The sequence below is a fragment of the Sesamum indicum genome, linkage group LG7, assembly GCF_026168435.1.
Source record: "Sesamum indicum cultivar Baizhima isolate 11 linkage group LG7, ASM2616843v1, whole genome shotgun sequence".
NCBI lineage: Eukaryota > Viridiplantae > Streptophyta > Magnoliopsida > Lamiales > Pedaliaceae > Sesamum > Sesamum indicum.
This window is the reverse complement of record NC_142663.1, coordinates 6,434,453-6,451,442: the sequence shown is the minus strand read 5'-3', so window position 1 is coordinate 6,451,442 and position 16,990 is coordinate 6,434,453. Positions and strand designations below refer to the sequence as shown.

At 33.0% G+C, this 16,990-nt stretch overlaps 2 protein-coding genes and 2 non-coding genes across 6 annotated transcripts; all 4 read right to left on the bottom strand.

Annotated features, from left to right (window-relative positions):
- Positions 1-81: 81 nt before the first annotated feature.
- TRNAE-UUC (transfer RNA glutamic acid (anticodon UUC)) lies at positions 82-153 on the bottom strand. The gene has a single exon. It is a non-coding gene; the product is annotated as a tRNA-Glu (tRNA).
- A 747-nt stretch (positions 154-900) lies between these two features.
- LOC105166150 (Glycosyl hydrolase family 17 protein) lies at positions 901-3,650 on the bottom strand. The gene is made up of 5 exons (XM_011085392.3): positions 3,446-3,650; positions 2,683-3,347; positions 1,855-2,181; positions 1,432-1,723; positions 901-1,341 (listed from the first exon to the last, which is right to left on the bottom strand). The coding sequence occupies exons 1-5, from the start codon at positions 3,510-3,512 to the stop codon at positions 1,304-1,306; spliced, it is 1,389 nt and encodes a 462-aa protein (XP_011083694.1). The 5' UTR covers positions 3,513-3,650; the 3' UTR covers positions 901-1,303.
- A 3,209-nt stretch (positions 3,651-6,859) lies between these two features.
- TRNAK-UUU (transfer RNA lysine (anticodon UUU)) lies at positions 6,860-6,932 on the bottom strand. The gene has a single exon. It is a non-coding gene; the product is annotated as a tRNA-Lys (tRNA).
- Positions 6,933-7,538: 606 nt separating this feature from the next.
- LOC105166149 (uncharacterized) lies at positions 7,539-14,313 on the bottom strand. Of its 3 annotated transcripts, XM_011085391.3 has the most exons (5): positions 14,123-14,313; positions 13,913-14,051; positions 9,105-11,143; positions 8,905-9,016; positions 7,539-8,584 (listed from the first exon to the last, which is right to left on the bottom strand). In XM_011085391.3, the coding sequence occupies exons 2-5, from the start codon at positions 14,013-14,015 to the stop codon at positions 7,653-7,655; spliced, it is 3,186 nt and encodes a 1,061-aa protein (XP_011083693.1). In that variant the 5' UTR covers positions 14,016-14,051; positions 14,123-14,313; the 3' UTR covers positions 7,539-7,652. The 3 variants fall into 3 exon arrangements, with proteins under 3 accessions (XP_011083693.1, XP_020550979.1, XP_088738537.1); XM_020695320.2 differs by having other exon boundaries at positions 13,913-14,313; XM_088882411.1 differs by having other exon boundaries at positions 9,105-11,136; positions 13,913-14,313.
- Positions 14,314-16,990: the final 2,677 nt, after the last annotated feature.

The following is a 16,990-nucleotide window of genomic DNA, read 5'->3' as shown; positions in this document are numbered from 1 at the left end:
CTCGAGGCTTTTTGGCCGGTGGATTGCTTTAAAGCCCACGGCAGGGATTAGGATGAAAAGAATCAACGGAGGAAAAAAAAGTTCCGTTGCCGGGAATCGAACCCGGGTCTCCTGGGTGAAAGCCAGATATCCTAACCGCTGGACGACAACGGATTCTTATCTTGTTCTTGTTATTGTAATTCTTAGTTTATTTAAATATCACTCTCTTCTTTGTTTTTATTATGAGTAAAATCTCTGTCAATTGCTATAAAAAAAAAAATAATTCAATAATTTCTCAACACGATCTTGATTTTGTATATTAGTAATGTAAGAAGGTGATATAGGTTGACTCTAGCATTTGGGCCTAGGAAAGGCCCAGTGAAGCCCAGTCTACATATGATCTATGTAATTTTTACGCGGGTTGACTCAACTCTGCCCAACAAATTAGGCCTTTGGATTTGGGACACATGGTGCAATCTCCACGATTCAAGTGTTCTTCATGCATAAGTCGTAAGTTATCACTGTAAATAATTAATGAATTACGTATAGCGAAAGCCAGGGATAGAAATATATACGATGATTTATATATGTCATCACTATATTATGATTGTTATTATTTTTAATACGTTACTAATTATTAATAATGATATCTTCCAGAAAAATATTGTCACTTTAAAAATTATATTATGACAACATAAATAATCATTATAATTTTGATATATATATATATATATGTATACACATTTAATAAAAATTTCGATATTATCATTTTTATTTTATTACTAATATTATTTTTATTTTAGTGCAAAACTAAAAATGTCAAGCCTTCTTAAGTTATAGAACTAAAATTACAATTTAAATATATACAAATCACATGCATTGTTTCTTTTATCAAATTGGACGGAAAAAAAAGACTAAAGCTGCCAAAATTTTAAAATTACAATACTAAATTAAAAAAATTGCAAATCCAATCAACCGAAAAATTACAGGACTAAAATTACGTCTTTGGCTAAATATAGTTGTCCTAACTGAAAATTATGATGACATTACATCAAGTGAGAAATAACTAAAAATTTGGAGTGCAAAGACTTTACATAGAATACAAAGTACATGAGGTGAAGAAGCAAAATCCCTTTACATAAAGCTAAGGAGGATGAGTGGGAATGATGGGATTCCTTCTCCATAGTCCACACATCTCTACCTTTTACATATTCTCTCTTTTGAGTGATCCCTCATCATCACTCATTCCGACAAAAGTATATACTTCAACCCACTTGTGAAGAACAAGAACAGCAAAACCTTATAGCCCAACCATTCTCCATACTCAGCTGCTTCCACCAGGATAACTGCACTTATCATAACCTACACAACAAAGTTTAAACAAAGCCACTCAGACCTTGAAGTTCACAAGAACTGATATCAACCGAAGGCGATGATTGACGAACAACTTACTGGGATTTGTGGACGTTAGGGTGGCCGTCTGCGAGAAGTCGCAGTCCCATGGATTCTTGCCGGATGTTTGATACAGGAGATTCATAGCATAAGTCGCGTGAGAAGCTACAGTCATTGGCTCGAAACAAGCTCCTCCTGGTTGGATTGCGCTACAGTCGATGCCTTGGCCGCAAGCGTAATCCAAATTCTCTTGTAGTTGGGCGTCTGACACACCTGCCTTTGGCACACACCAAGCGTCCTTCTTGGACTTTGGGGCCGGTTTCACTGATGCTTTTGGTGTTGACGAAGTGTTCTAGTGGCAACCAACAACGTCAAGTTCGTATAGACATAGTAAATGCATAAAACAGATACCGTATGTTAACTGAAAACTACTTACATTAGCTATTGAATCAATATAATGGACTTAAAATAACTTAATCTAACCTGGTTGCCAGTCTTAGACAGTCCAACATCATAAACCATGGTTAGATCAGGCTTAAAGAGCCCGAACGATCTCTCAGAAGTCGGTCCCGGCTTCTGGTCCTCATCATACAGTGCGAAAAGATAAGTATCAACAGATTTTCCCGGCATCAAGGGAGTTCCCACCATCGACCTCAGATGTGCAATCAAATTCCCATTGTAAGCCTTGGCGTTCTCGATGCTGGGGCCGACCTCATCGTTGTCTCCCTTGTAAGGCCACCCCGTCTCAGCAACCACAATCTCGACACCCTTGAATCCCATTGCATCTAATGCAGATCTAATAGCATCCACCTGCACCAGTAGATTCGTCACTCGATTATACTCCAAGTGAAGGAAAAAATTGGAGGATTGCATAAAAAATTTAAAATACACACACACACACACACACACTAATCATACACCACAAGAGTACTGTTACATTAATCTTTCTTCACGGAGCAATAACATCAAAACAGATTTAGTGCCTGCAAGAAGTTCTCCTTTCCGTATTTTCTGCACAAGTTCGCAATTCGACCAAAACAAATTCCTAAGGCTAATCATAAAACTGTTCTTCATGTTAAAGAGTAAACCATTTAAGCTATCATTTCAACAGCCAATGCTTCAGATTTAAGACAATAACATACTTACGTAAGGGAAAATCTTAGCCTTGAACCAAATTTTATCAAGTTCAGCTATATATTTACTGCATTTGCTACGTAATTCGTCACTCTACTGCAACTGCACGCGAATCACCCCATAAGTGTAATTATCGATATATAAAGATTGATCAAGAAAAGACTTATTTAAACTAACCTGAGCATCAAACATGTTAGTATACTTAATCTTGGAGCCCGAATCAACTCGGCCCGAGTTAGGCTGGAACAAGCAGAAGGCCAGAGTCTCGGGCCTGGGATCGCTCCGGTACGCGAAATACGGGTAAGGGTTAATCGCAAAAGGCGAGCCCGTCGCATTATTGAACTCCAACAATCCCTTCAACAGATCCCCAATACTAGGATCAAAGCTCCCGGACGAGGGAGGATCAGACTGCCGCAACACGGCCATGGAATGGACAGTTGAAACCTTGATTTTCCCGCCCAAATCGGCGGAATCAAGGGCATTCTGGAGATTCTGCATCGCCGGCAGCAGCTGCGTCATCAGATTCCGGTCGTTGTACGACATCACCTCGTTGCCGACGTTGATGAGAATGATGTTGCTGGCGGGGTAGAACGGAACCACATAAGCGTTGATCCAGTTCTTCGCAAAGTTGGGATCCGAAGCCATACCCGGGATGTCTCCGTTGGATGCTCCGATCATTATCCCAATCCCGGTGTTCGCGAATGCCTTAATGATCCCCGGGTCCGACCCGTACAACCGAACCTTCTCGATTGCAGTGGACTGCAGGAGCTTCACCGTCTCCGCCGGCGGCGGCAGATTGTCGGCTACCTGGCCGTAATTCACTCCAATAAACGACTGCGAACCTGGTAAGAAACAAAAAACAGACAAGATTCAAAAACCCATTTCCACTCAGCAAAACTGCTACCTTGTTTCTTTACCAGTACGATTCTCGACAACTTACGGGCGAGTGAAGCGAAACAGAAGAGCAAAAGAGAGAGAAACCATGAAGAGTACAGTAAACCCGCCATGGCTGAGCTCTGTTTTCTTGCTTCAACCTGCTTAATTGGAGAAGAAAGGAGGCAAAAAGCGTCGGTGGAGAGGAACAAGAACGTGGGGAGTGTAGAAATCCAGCGTTTATCGTCAATTACGACGAATAAATAATAGTACTGAGTGGATTCTGTATGAATGAATTATGTCTGGAGCTTGCCGTGCAAGGACACTGTTGTCCTTTGTTGAAAATGGAGGGGTAGACCAGGGAATTGGGATACATTTTGTTAGATTTTTGACGTTGGTGAATTCAATTATTAGTACGTTTCTTTTGGTGGGTTGCTGGTGAAGTACCAAAATGACCTGCGTAGTAGCCGTTATCATGCTGGATTCTGGTGTGAGTTCTGTCGGGGCATACCCGACTTTCTGATTCCGCAATCCGGATAGTCGGGTTTGCTTGATTCTATATAATTTCCAATTATAGAACAAAACACCCTACAGGTTGTGAAATTATATTTAGTATTTATTTATTTATTACATAAATTTTTTATTAGTTAAAATTTATTAATATTAACAAAAATAAATAAATAAATACCTACACTTACCTTCGAATAATTTATTAATAACATATTGCAACTCAAATAAATATTTCCTGATCAAATTATCCTTATACATGTTTATACCATAATGCATGTAATGACGTATATATTCATCCTAACAAGGTTATTTTGATTAAAAAAAATATTTTGACCTGCAATAAGTGAGTAACAATTTAATTAGGGGTGAATACGAATTTTTATTTGATTTTTTTACTAATATTAATGAATTCGATGATTTTGACAAATAGATGTATTTATTTGTTAAATAAAAATAAATATCAAAAGTATTAGACATAATTTTAAAAAAATATATCTTTTTAATTCACAAAAATTAATCAAATTAATGTTGTTAATCCAGATAATATCTTTTTAATAGATAATAAACTATGTTAATCAATTATTTTTCCGGATCAATTGATATTTGATCTAAATCAAGAATCTGAATTTTGTTGCTTATGGTGATAGCTTTCTTTTAATATATATATTTTAATTGTAGTGGTACATGTTTCACACTTTAAAATATATTATAATAAAGAAAATATATATAAATTAATTTACTACATTTTATAGAAAAAAAAGAAAGATATAAATAAAGAAAATAAAATTATTTTAGGAGTATTATTGATAAAATAAAAAATAAGTGAAAAATATCATCTTTTACATATACATACATATATATACATTAACTAATTATTGCGGCACGTCATCCCTAGTGCATATTATATTTAATATTTCATGTTTTAAAATATACAAACAAATAAATCACGTTTAAAAACAAGAAACAAACAAACAAAAGAAAATCAACTTAAAGTATTATCGATACAATAAAAGAACTGGTGTAGTTGTGTTGAAGCGACGGGAGTCACTTTTTTGTTTTTATTTATTTTTAAATTCTTTTATCGACTAAATGGATAATTTTTTCTACAATTTTTCAATTTTTTCCACCCACCCCGTTCGATTTTTTTATTTAAAAAAGAAAAAAATACAGTAAGAGCATAGTTGACAGTTTCGTACCTACATTCAAGTATTACGTAGTTTCATCAAACATGAGGAGAGTATTTGTAATTTTTCAAACAATGAGGGAGTATTCGTAATTATTTCAAATCTTAGAGAAAGTAGCCCCATTTGAAAATACATGCAATGATATCATTAACCACTGGTCAGATAATGATCTGAATTTAATTTCTACCTCATAATTGCACATTGTTTAAAGGGAGCAATTGAACCTTTTTCACCTCAATAATTGATACTTACCTATTAAGAAATAACATAATTTACTTTATTGAAAAAGAAGATAAAGATATGTCAATTTAATGAATGATGGAAAAAGGGGCAGTTGTTGCATAAAATGGTATAATAATGTATGCTTTCATCTAAATCTAAGAATAAAAGAGTGCCCACTTTTGATTTTTCACGTGCAATTACCTTTTCACCAATTATTGGTTTCGAATATGTATTGTATTCTATGAATGTATACTGACGCGTGCACAAGTTCAGTAGCATCACAATAATCGAAAAATCTTTACGAAAATTCTAAAATTATATACTAATATATATATATATATATATATATATAAAACATTTTCCTCTCACAAAAATGATGGTTTTTGACATCACCGTGCTAATTTTTTTATTGTATTGATACCTTTAGGTTGCTTTTTTTTTTTTTTTTAAATATGATATGTTGGTTTATGCATTTCATTCTCATTTATAATAATTTTAAAATATGAAACATTATCTATTATGTGCACGTATAGACGGCGTGTCACAAGAACTAGTATAAAAAAATCACTTTAGCTCAAAACTGATGATTTTGTGACATTGTAATACTAAATTTTAGAATTTAAAATAACGATTCTACTTTTAAATATTTGTACCAAAATAACTACTTATACTCACAGATAATTTATGTCATTTTAATTATCAATATATTATTATATTTATTTTCTACTCTCACTCATATTAATCATATAATAATTTTTGTTTTGAAAACTTGTGTCATATTTATTTATGTGAAGTATTGCATGTCACGATGATTAGTTTGAGAGAGAGAGAGTATTTAAAGTAGAGCAATCGGGCGCTCGTTGTTTGTGAATAAATATTAAAATAAAATAATTAATGACTTTTAATCAATTTTTAATTATTTTTTACAAATAGGGGAAATAATTTTAATATACAATTAAAAATTGGGATGATTCCATTTCTTTCCTATGAGATTTGGTGTAATTATACATAAATCTCCTATCATTTAAAAAAAATTACATCTAACACCCTTGAGATTTACTTCCATCTAACACATAAGTATCTGTTAGTCAATTCACTGAATTTGCTGATATTAATAAAAAAACTGAATGGATGTTGATGTTCATATTCGATTAACTTATTGCAGGTCAAATAATTTATTTTCCGACTAAACTACCCTTATAATGATTACTTCCACACATGCATTATCTTGTGAAGATGTGTGAGGGTAATTTGGTCATAATATAATTTATTTGACCTGTAATAAATTAATCGGGATAAATATATTTTTTTGTTAATATCAGCAAATCCGAAATTTTGTCTAATGAAGGGACTAATTTGTCAGATGAAAAAAAAACTTTAGAATGCTAGATGTAATTTTCAAACTATAAAACATCTACGTGTAATAGCATCAAAGCTATGGGGATGAAGTGTAATTATCCCTTAAAAATTCACTTGAAATAATTGGAAAGAGAAATCAAATACTTGCAAGAGAAATATATACATATATATATATATATATATTTATAAAAAAAAAAAAAAAAAAACGCCGTCTGTGGGAATCGAACCCACGACCACATGGTTAAAAGCCATGCGCTCCACCGGCTGAGCTAAGACGGCTTGTTGCTTTTTCTAAGATACTCTTGTTAATAACAGCAAATTTCAGTGAACTCCTTGAAATTTAGTATGATTATGAAAACTCCTTGTTATTTGAAAAATTATTAATACTCCTCTTGATATTTGATAAAATTATATGATTCCTGGATAAAAGTTTGAAATTATCTACTTTGCGCTTGTTGTATAATTTATTTTATAAAAAATAGAATCAGACGAGGTGGTTGGAAAAATTTTAAGAATTGTAAAAATTTTGTTCAATTAATCCGTAAAAAATATTTTAAATAATAAATAAAGTTAAATTTATAGTCCACAAGTGTATTTTAATTAGTTTACCACAAAAACTGGAAAGAAATATAACAGCAACCTACAGATTGGGCTAATTATTAGACGGACATTAAAAATTAGAAAGGTATTTGTAATTTTTCAAAATAATGAAATAATATTTATTATTATGTCAAATTTGAGGGAAAGTTGTGTACTTTGCCTTGTAAATAATGTGAAAAACAATAATTATCTATTATTATTACTATCCATATGCAAACAAAAACCAAGATCAATTTCCAGTATCTCCCTTAAGCAACAAACTATGCTACACTCGCAAAGTAAAGATGCAGCAAAAATCTTAGACTTAAACTTAATTACTCATTGCAAAACCTCAACATTGGATTTGAGAGTCCCTCTTGAATCTACACATGATCTACAAAACCAGTTCCAAAACAAAAATTACACCAAAAAATTTACATGTAAAAGTTCATTAGTCATCTCGTCGAGCAAAACATTGAGTACGTGCTTCTCCACATCTCTTACAACATCTTCCTTCTCACAGAACATTGACATCATGTCATTCCACTCAAGATCCCACATGCAGTTTAAATCCGGATCCTTCCCATGTATGTCTTTCTCGATCATCTTGTATAAGTAGCTTGCAATATCGACTTCATCGTCCCAACTGCCACCATAAAGCTTAAGCATTTCAAAGTCTTTGCAGAGTTTCTTGACCAGATCATCTAAGGACCTTAACTTGGAACAACTTAAGGTGGTAATATTGTAGGGATGAAGTGTCAGTTCGTTTTTTCGTGCTTTTCTTTTCATTATTTCGTATCCGCAGTCCAATATGAGTTTCTTGTCTCCAACCTCTTGGTTTTGATCACCAGCATGAAGAAAGCTGACTGGTATGTTGAGCTTGAAAAGGGCTTCTGCTGTGTTAAGGAATAGATGATTCTTTAGTACTATCTCCTTGAGTTCCTTTTCGGGTTCTGTGAGTTGCTGGTTTTTTGTTACGATCTCCTTGGGCTCCTTTTCTGGCTCTGTCAGATAATGATTCTTTATTACAATCTCCTTGAGTTCCCTTTCGGGCTCTGTCAGGTGCTGATTGCCTATTACGATCTCCTTAGGCTGCTTTTCGGGCTCTGTCAGGTGCTTATTTCTTAGTGCAATCTCCTTGGGCTCCTTTTCGGGCCTTGTCAGGTAGTGATTCTCTACTACAATCACCTTGAGCTCCTTTTCGGGCTCCGTCAGGTGCTGATCCTTTATTACAATGTTCTTGAGCTCCTTTTCAGGCTCCATCAGCTGTTCTTGTCTCCCTGATTCAGGTAACTGCTTATGCACATCAGGTTTGGAAAGCTTGTGTGATGCCATGCTTGCTTTACGGCCTTCTGCAACATCCAAGAATATGGAATACATTACATGCCTTAAAATTGCTTTACTCTGAAAAGACTAATCAGATCTTTTACTGAAAAGACGGTCAGTTATCTTGTGAATGAGTGCCAACTAGTCAAAACAATTGCACATGTTTTTTGCTTGATGGTGCTCTATAGATGGCTCTTTATTACGTCCACGAAGAAACTTGGGAGGATGGAGATTGTTAACTAGATGTAGCAATTGAGAGATAAAGAAACATGCTATTTCTTTCTTATTATTGATGAAGGAAGCAATGGTTCCTTAGGAAAATAGACTAATGGGATTATGTACTTACCATTGTGTTGATCATATTGTTTGAGATGTTTTTCATTTTTGGAAGCATAAGGCTCTACTACTTTCTGGAGATCACTGGAAACTTTCGCGGAGTTTGAATCTCTGTCACAGCACTGCACAAAAACCAAGAGAACGCAGCGTAAGCCTTTTGGATGCATGAAACTTTAAATTTTGGCCATGCAAATTGCTTAGTGAACTTACTTTGTCATTTGGAACTAGGATGTCCTGTATGTTCTCTGTTTGGCATTCGTCTCCGACAGAATTGTTTAACAAAGTAGTGGGTTCAGCATCATTCTGTACTTTTTCCGGCTGCTTTGTTAGTTCTCTTACCTCTTCAGATGCATCAGTTACAATTATGCCTACTTCTCCTCTGTTCTCCTGGTTGTCACTTTCCAGCTCCCTTCCTTTGGTGCTGTTCTTCTTCTTATGCATCTGTTGTTTCAATTCCTGTAGCATGGTAGCTGACTGCTTCGATGATATCTTCAAGTCATTTACTGTTCTACTTCTTCTAGTCATCGGCACATCCATCTTGCGAAGATTCTCACTTTTCTGAATTTCCTTGTAAGCAGCCTCCTTCTTTTTGGCTAAAACATCAATACACTTATCTGGTGTCGGTAACAAGTTGCTATCAGTTGCCTTTTCATTCTCATTCTGTGGTTCCCTCAGAGATGGAATCTGATTTTGATCTTCTTTCCTAAAGTTTCCTTTACTGGCATCAAGATTTGGTGGATCTGTCACGCCAACTTTTTCAATGGGTTTCATCAATGTCCCATTTTCATATGTTGTTTTATCTTTGTTTTGCTTCTTGACCAGATTGTCAGCACTTCCAAGATTGAATTTTGCTGAAACCATGGACTCCATGTAACGCCCTCTAGGTTTCTTGGTCATCAAACTTTCTTTCTGAATCTGCTGCCCTTTTGGCCCTGCCCGATTCTTGTCTTCAGAATGTTCACGTTTTTTTAGCACTTCCACTTGAGCTGTACGTTTACCCTTTGCCGTTTGCTTGAGGTCCTTGTTTCCATTCCTCTTTTCCAGGCAGTTTGCACTTACATTATACTCAATCTGCTGAGCCTTCTGCTGCGGCTCATTATTTAACCTTGTCTCTGCCATTTTCCTTTCTCTATCCTCTACAAAAGGTGGACTCTTCTCACCACCAGGGCAAATTTGAAATCCAGTAACTTTATTTTGTGAAATAGAGTCTTTTTGCAGCTTCTTCATCGTGCTGGTTGCTGTCTTTGGGGCTGATACTGTATCCGTTGCACCTGCTATGTTTCTTTTAACCATTACCATTTTAAAGCTGTCATCAATTTCTTGCCTCTTTTCTGCTTTTATGTCGGACGTAAGATCCCTGACTGGTGTTGAATTCTGCCTTCTGATCGACTTATGATCCATATTGAGGAGTAAACCGTTGCTACGTTCACTAGCAAATTCAGCAAACTTCCTAGTTTTGCTTGAAACCTTCCTTTCATTCTCCCTAGAGCTCAAATCTTTCTTCATGCTTTCCTTCTGAGGAAGTTCCTCAAGTCCCATGAGTTTAGCTATCACATTTGAAATTCTTCCCTTCTCCTGTGTGGAACTTGAGCTATTTCTCACTTGTGGACCATCAAAATCTAGGTCACAGCTAGCAGTCGATTCTTGCTCCTTTGTCATCTTATTCTTCTGAGCAACAAGATGTGAGTTCTTGGAGGGCTTATCAAACGAGAATCTTGGTCGATCCAGTTGCATCTGGTTCATCCTTTTATGTGTGTCATCTCGTCCAGCGTCGTCCCCATTAAGCAACGTTAAACGACTTCTCCTCCGAGCCCCATTCATACACTCTGATGCTTCCTCCAAGTTTACAAGCATCCTGAGGGACTCTTCCAGATCAACGGCGCCTTTCAGCAGTTCTTGCCCGACTTCGATCGAGTTTATGTTGATGTTAAGACCTCTGGAGCAAGCTCTTAGTACTGCCTTTGAGATTTCAGTTAAATTATCGATGTGAGAGACACTGGGAATTGTTGGAGGACTGTGTTTACCAGAGTTTGATATGTCCATCTTCCTGCAGTCCAGTCTATTGAAGAAGTTGAGCAGTGGATTGCTGCTAGGGGTGCTGATTTTTGCAGTGTTGTCTAAGGCAAAAGCTATGGCCATTGAAAGATCTCTGACTTGGCTTGAGAGGTTTCCTCTTTCCTGGAGAATGATTTGATTTGAAGATCCTTCAGTGTTCAATGATCTGCTGCTTCCAACAGGGCTTCTATTTTCTGGGAGAAACATGAACTAAGTAAACCCCTCGAGGGAAATTTAATCCAAATCGAGTTTGTCCGGAACTGAACAAATTATATGAAAAATATAATATACTTGTCGTGTAATTGATATACGGTTCAGGAAAAGTAACCAATCGCATATCAAGTATATTATACTTGCTCCACAATTGGTCACTTGCACAATAAATGAATTTGTAATTTTGTAAAGAATTGAAAATGTTTATGTAATTAGACCTAATCTTTATGGAATATATTTGGATAATTCTACATGTAAATGATTTCAACTCCTTCTATTTTAAATTTTGAACTAAGTTTTAATGAATATGAATGGATTTCAAATTCCTTTCAAACAAAATTATTTGAAATTTCTTATTTAAATTCTTTCTTCAAATCCAAATCTATAAATTCAAAAACACTCTTATAGGGAAAAAAAAACACAATATCCTATTTTTTTTTTTTAAAATAGGTCGTTGTTTTGACCCTTTTATAGCATGATTTTATTTTATCCAAGATGCTTGTCCTTGGAAGTAAGTTGGAAGTATGTGAATTTTTTAAAGCAAGAGAGGACGAATTAAATTATAGAAATAAATGTTTGGCTCAGTATAATTCTCCAAAAGAAAAAGGGATAATTATATTTAAAGTTTTTGTGATTTGGAAAATTACATTTGACACTCATGAAATTTACTCCCATCTAACAAATAAGTCCCTCCATTATGCAACGTTCATCGAATTTGCTGATATTGACAAAAAAATTATATTTACCATCGATTGACTTATTACAGGTCAAAATTTTTTTTAAAACCAATTACCCTCATACGTCTTCTCGCTTTAATGCAGGTATGAGATATACTTTCACTGTTATAAGGATATTTTATTCCAAAAAAAATATTTGAGCTGCAACAAGTCAATAATAAGTCAATCGAGGGTAAATATCAATTTTTATTTATTTATTTTAATATCAACAAATTCAATGAATTTTGACAAACGTTATGACTTAGATGAAAGCAAACTAATAGGTGCTAGATATAATTTTCCCAAACACAGATGATTTACGTGTAATTACACCAAATCTCAAGATATGAGAGTGCAATTACCCCAAAAAATAAAAAAAGAAAAAAAGAGAAGAAAAAAGAACCTCAGCACCATCTAAATTAAGAAAAAGAAATGCCCAGAATCTTGAAATAAAATTAGCTTTAGTTGGATATAAATGGATAAAATATACTTTATCTCCCTGAACTATTCGTCAAATAATATTTACCCCCTTAAACTAACAAATGTAACACTTATCCTCTTGATTGGACAAAAATGCCCCTCATGTCTTGAACAATTATATTATTTTTAATATATTTTAGTATATTGCACACTAAATCATCACCAAATTTATTTTTTAATAAGTTAAAAGTGGAGTGTATATATATATAGTAGATACACAACAGATATAATATAACCAACAACTCATATATGCTTCTTAAAAGAAATTGATAAATATATATATGTTTAGCTAAAAGTTAAACAATTTTAGAAAAAAAATGAATAAATATAATTTATCATAATTTTTAAAGAAAATATGTTAAAAAAAGGGATATGTAATTATTCAATTTTATGTAAAAGAATAAATATTAATAACTTAATTTTTATTACTAAACTAATAAAATATTTTGATGAAATTTTTTTGTGTATTTATTGTACTTATTTATTAATTAATTTTGAGTTTGTAAAAAAAAATCGAACTATCTAATTCACTAATTATATAGATATTATTTTCAATTAAAAAAAAATTAATCAAACTTAAAATGCAAAATTACTATAAAAAAAATTCTTTGAACTAAATATATATCTAATGTAAGGGAATATTATCTAAAAATTTAATTATAGGGGGTAAGTATTATATTTTTTAGTTTATGAGATAATTATTACATGACGTATAATTCAGGGAGATAAAGTGTATTTTACCTAGGTATAAATATATATTTTTTCTACCCCTATAATTTACTATTAATTATGAAAAATATGTTTCCGTTGCGAATGGAGAATGGCGCTTGATTGGAATAATCCATGAAAACAAACTTAAAAATAATACTTTAAAAATAAGATATTTGAAACTTATAAATTTCTTTTGGAAAAAATAACAAGTTTTAATTTTTTTTTTCAAAATATTAACAAACTCATTCGAATTAATTATAAATTTATCATTATTTATTTCTTACAAATTTTTTAATTTTATTTTATCCAAACACTCTGAAACTATCTTTAAATTACAGTATGACATCTTATAAAGATAAAATTGCAAAATTAGTTCTATAATTTAGAGTCATTTCATACTTGACTCCACGCTTTATAAGTTGCAAAAAGAGACCAAATACATTGAAGAAAAGGGTTTTTTCCGTTTTGCAATTTTTTGGACTCTATTTGTGAAATAGGGGCTAATTTTAAAATTTTATAAAATGTGAAGTCAAATATAAAATGCTTTTAAACTATAGGACTAATTTTACAATTTTAATTCTTATGAACATCTCATTAACACCTTTTAAACAGGCTTGCCGCTTGCCAAACACCCTCTTAAATCCTATAACATATGATCACCTGGCAAATGAGCTATAGTTTCAAGCGGAATCACTCACGATGTTACTGCGACGAACACACACGCAATGCAGTTCGCAGTTACGCGTTGCCAAACAGAAAAAGGAACTCTCCGCCCTCGAACTTGAACCGATATTGCAGGGAGAAACAACAGATTAAACATAATGATCAGCCAGAAATTCTTACCTCCAAACATGACTTGGCTTGAATTTTCAGTCGCAGCCATCCTCTCCTTCCTCAGGCGAAGATCGCGCAGCAGCTTCTCCGCAAAATCCGATTTCGTCGCCATATATGTTGCTCCAACTTCCTGTTCGGAAACTCGCAACTGGAAATCCAAACAGGTTTGTAAGAGATTCTCCAATAATCGGCCGGAGAGGGGGACGGAAAATATTGTACCTGGAAAACTTAGGTGGGAAGGTTGTGTCAGTGTTTGGTAGCATGGGGGCAGGCAGGGTGTGGGGAAAAGGGCAATGGAGATTAGGGTTGACGTGAACGGTATGGGGGAATTGCGCATACTCCATCCCCAAAGTGGAAACTGGGAATAATTGCTTTTATTCCACTCCAAGCAATGCCCTCACACCTCTTCAGCTTTTTGTTTGGCCTTCTACTTAAAGCTTTCGTCTTCATAAATTCTGCTGTAATTGGACCAAGAATTCATACGTGGGATAATTACACCTTCCATCTTCTAAGTTTTGGTATAATTATACATAATTTTCTATTGTTCTAAAAAATTACGTCTAATACTTTTAAAATTTGCTTCCATAGGTTCCTTCGTTAGTTAAAATTCACTATTTGTTAGTATTAAATATTGAAGAATAATAATAGATAATTTATATAATTATTTCATAAATTGATCTCGCATATAATAAATGATTATTTGCACACAGATATAAAATCACATAGGCACATAATTATGAATCGAATTAACCTTAAAAAGTGGAAGCATGTCGATCCACGCATACGGATCAGCTTCGTCTGCAAGCTCATGCTTTTGAATCACGAACACATCGTCTTTCTTGTTGATTTGAAATCACCTTACCAACATTTTTAATAACTCCGCACGTTCAATCTTGCTCCAAATATTATGAAAATCACAAATATGCCTTGCTCGGCTTGTTAATAACTTATTACAAGTCAAACAAATTTTTCATAACTAAACTACCCTTATATCTACACATCCTCAGGTGTTTGACTTCAGAAGAAAAAAAGAACTTAACTGATTTGACTTCAAGCAAAGAACAAGTTTGCGTATGTTTGCCATTTGGTTTTGTTAGTGATTATACATTTTAATATCGATTAAATTAGGATTAAATACACTTTGCATCGTTGAACTATGTGTTTTGTCTTATTTTTATATTTTTAAAGTATGAAAGGTAACAAAAATACCCCGACAAAATAATTTGGCATTGATAAAATAAAAATGCCATTCTCACTTACCCCTATACTTTTTTATTCTACTTTCTAAAATGTGTTTTATTGAAACATCTCCCCCAAACTATTTTTAGTGATTTAAAATTTTACTCACATTTTATTTAAAAATAATATTTATAATTTATAATTTTTTATAGATAATGAAACACAAAAAATATTTATAAGCTCAATATATACAATTATATTTTACAAAGTAAATAAATTGTGTTAAAAAGTATATGTAAATATGTATCAATGCATAATGCATATAATATTATAGAAAAAGTATGTTGTATAATTTATAAATTTTTATTCAATTACATGTCACATAATAAAATATATCATATCATTACTTAAAAAACTATAGAATATTATATATTAATTATATTATAGATTTAAATATTTTACAGTATATATATGTTCGATATAATATTTTGAATTTGTGTTGACAATTTATTTTTAAAAAAAGTTCAATATATATAACAACACAAGCAAAAATTATGTAAACTCTTTACCAAATGTGTAGAAAATATAAGAATTGTAAATTTATGGAGTTTATACAGATCCTGTAGTATAAAAATTATAAATTTTGAGTAATGTTTATTTTAAATAAAAAATTTATGATAATTCAGATTATATTTATGAGAATGATTGTAATAGCGACATTTTAAGAGTGTAAATAGTAAGGGCATTTTCATCATAAAAAAATAGTGTGTATCATGAGGGGTCATTTTGTTATGTTCTATAATTCAGGGGTATAAATACATTTTATTCATAATTTAGGGGTGCAAAATATATTTAACCCATTAAATTATGTAGTCTACGTCTCTTTTATATTTCTGCATTAACGACGAAGTTAGCAGTAAGGTAATGGTTATATATATTATGTTTAAGATTGGTGGTGTTAGTAGCTGGTGATCATGGGTATAAAATTGAGGAAACTCAACATGTTAGTCTTCTGTTTTATTGGATTTATGGGATTAAATGTGCTGGATTTTTTCAAATTTGAGATCATCTTGAAAATCGCGTATAGTATATGACTAGATATGTCATTATCTTTTCCAGTTTAGGACTGATTCGAAAATCCCATAAATCTGATACCAAAAGTATTGAACCCCTATCCGATAAGACTAAAAATCTAATTCCATTTTTCAAATACTATTTTCCCACTGCACTGTATCCATTCTAATTTTTATCCGCTTATTAGTCATTATACTTAGTTTTATCTATAATTCATGCGCCTAATTATCCAATAACTCAGGTATCCTATTTAGACAGTGAATGATTTTTACCCCTATAAAACATACGTCATCTTTATTATTGGGAGATACACATACATGCATGGATGTAGTTACCAACGATCCTATATATGTTCCAAGAGAAAGTTATATTAGTTGACACAAGATATTATTCTCATTGGAATTTTGGACTCTAAATTTGTGAGGAGCATGTCGGTGCCATACGGTCTTATTTAGGGATGACAATTGGATTTGACGAGTTTATTCACGATCCGACCTGATAAAAATTTTTGGTTCCAATATCCTTCTAGTCGTGAACCCAAGATCCAACGGATTAAACTGGATAGATCCAATTTTTTTTGGACAAATATACACGTGATTTTCAACAACATTCTTTTCAGTTTCTTTTATTGTTGTTTCGTTACGTTTTACAGATAAAATAGAGATAAAAATTAATGTATATTTGATTTGGGGATCACATGTGCAACATTTTCTTATTACGTTGGAGCAAATATATTAACCCCGTAAAGTACAGAACTAAAAGTGAAACACCCCATATTTTATAGGACAAAAAAAAAACACAATATTACTTTTTTGACACGATTGAAGAACCACA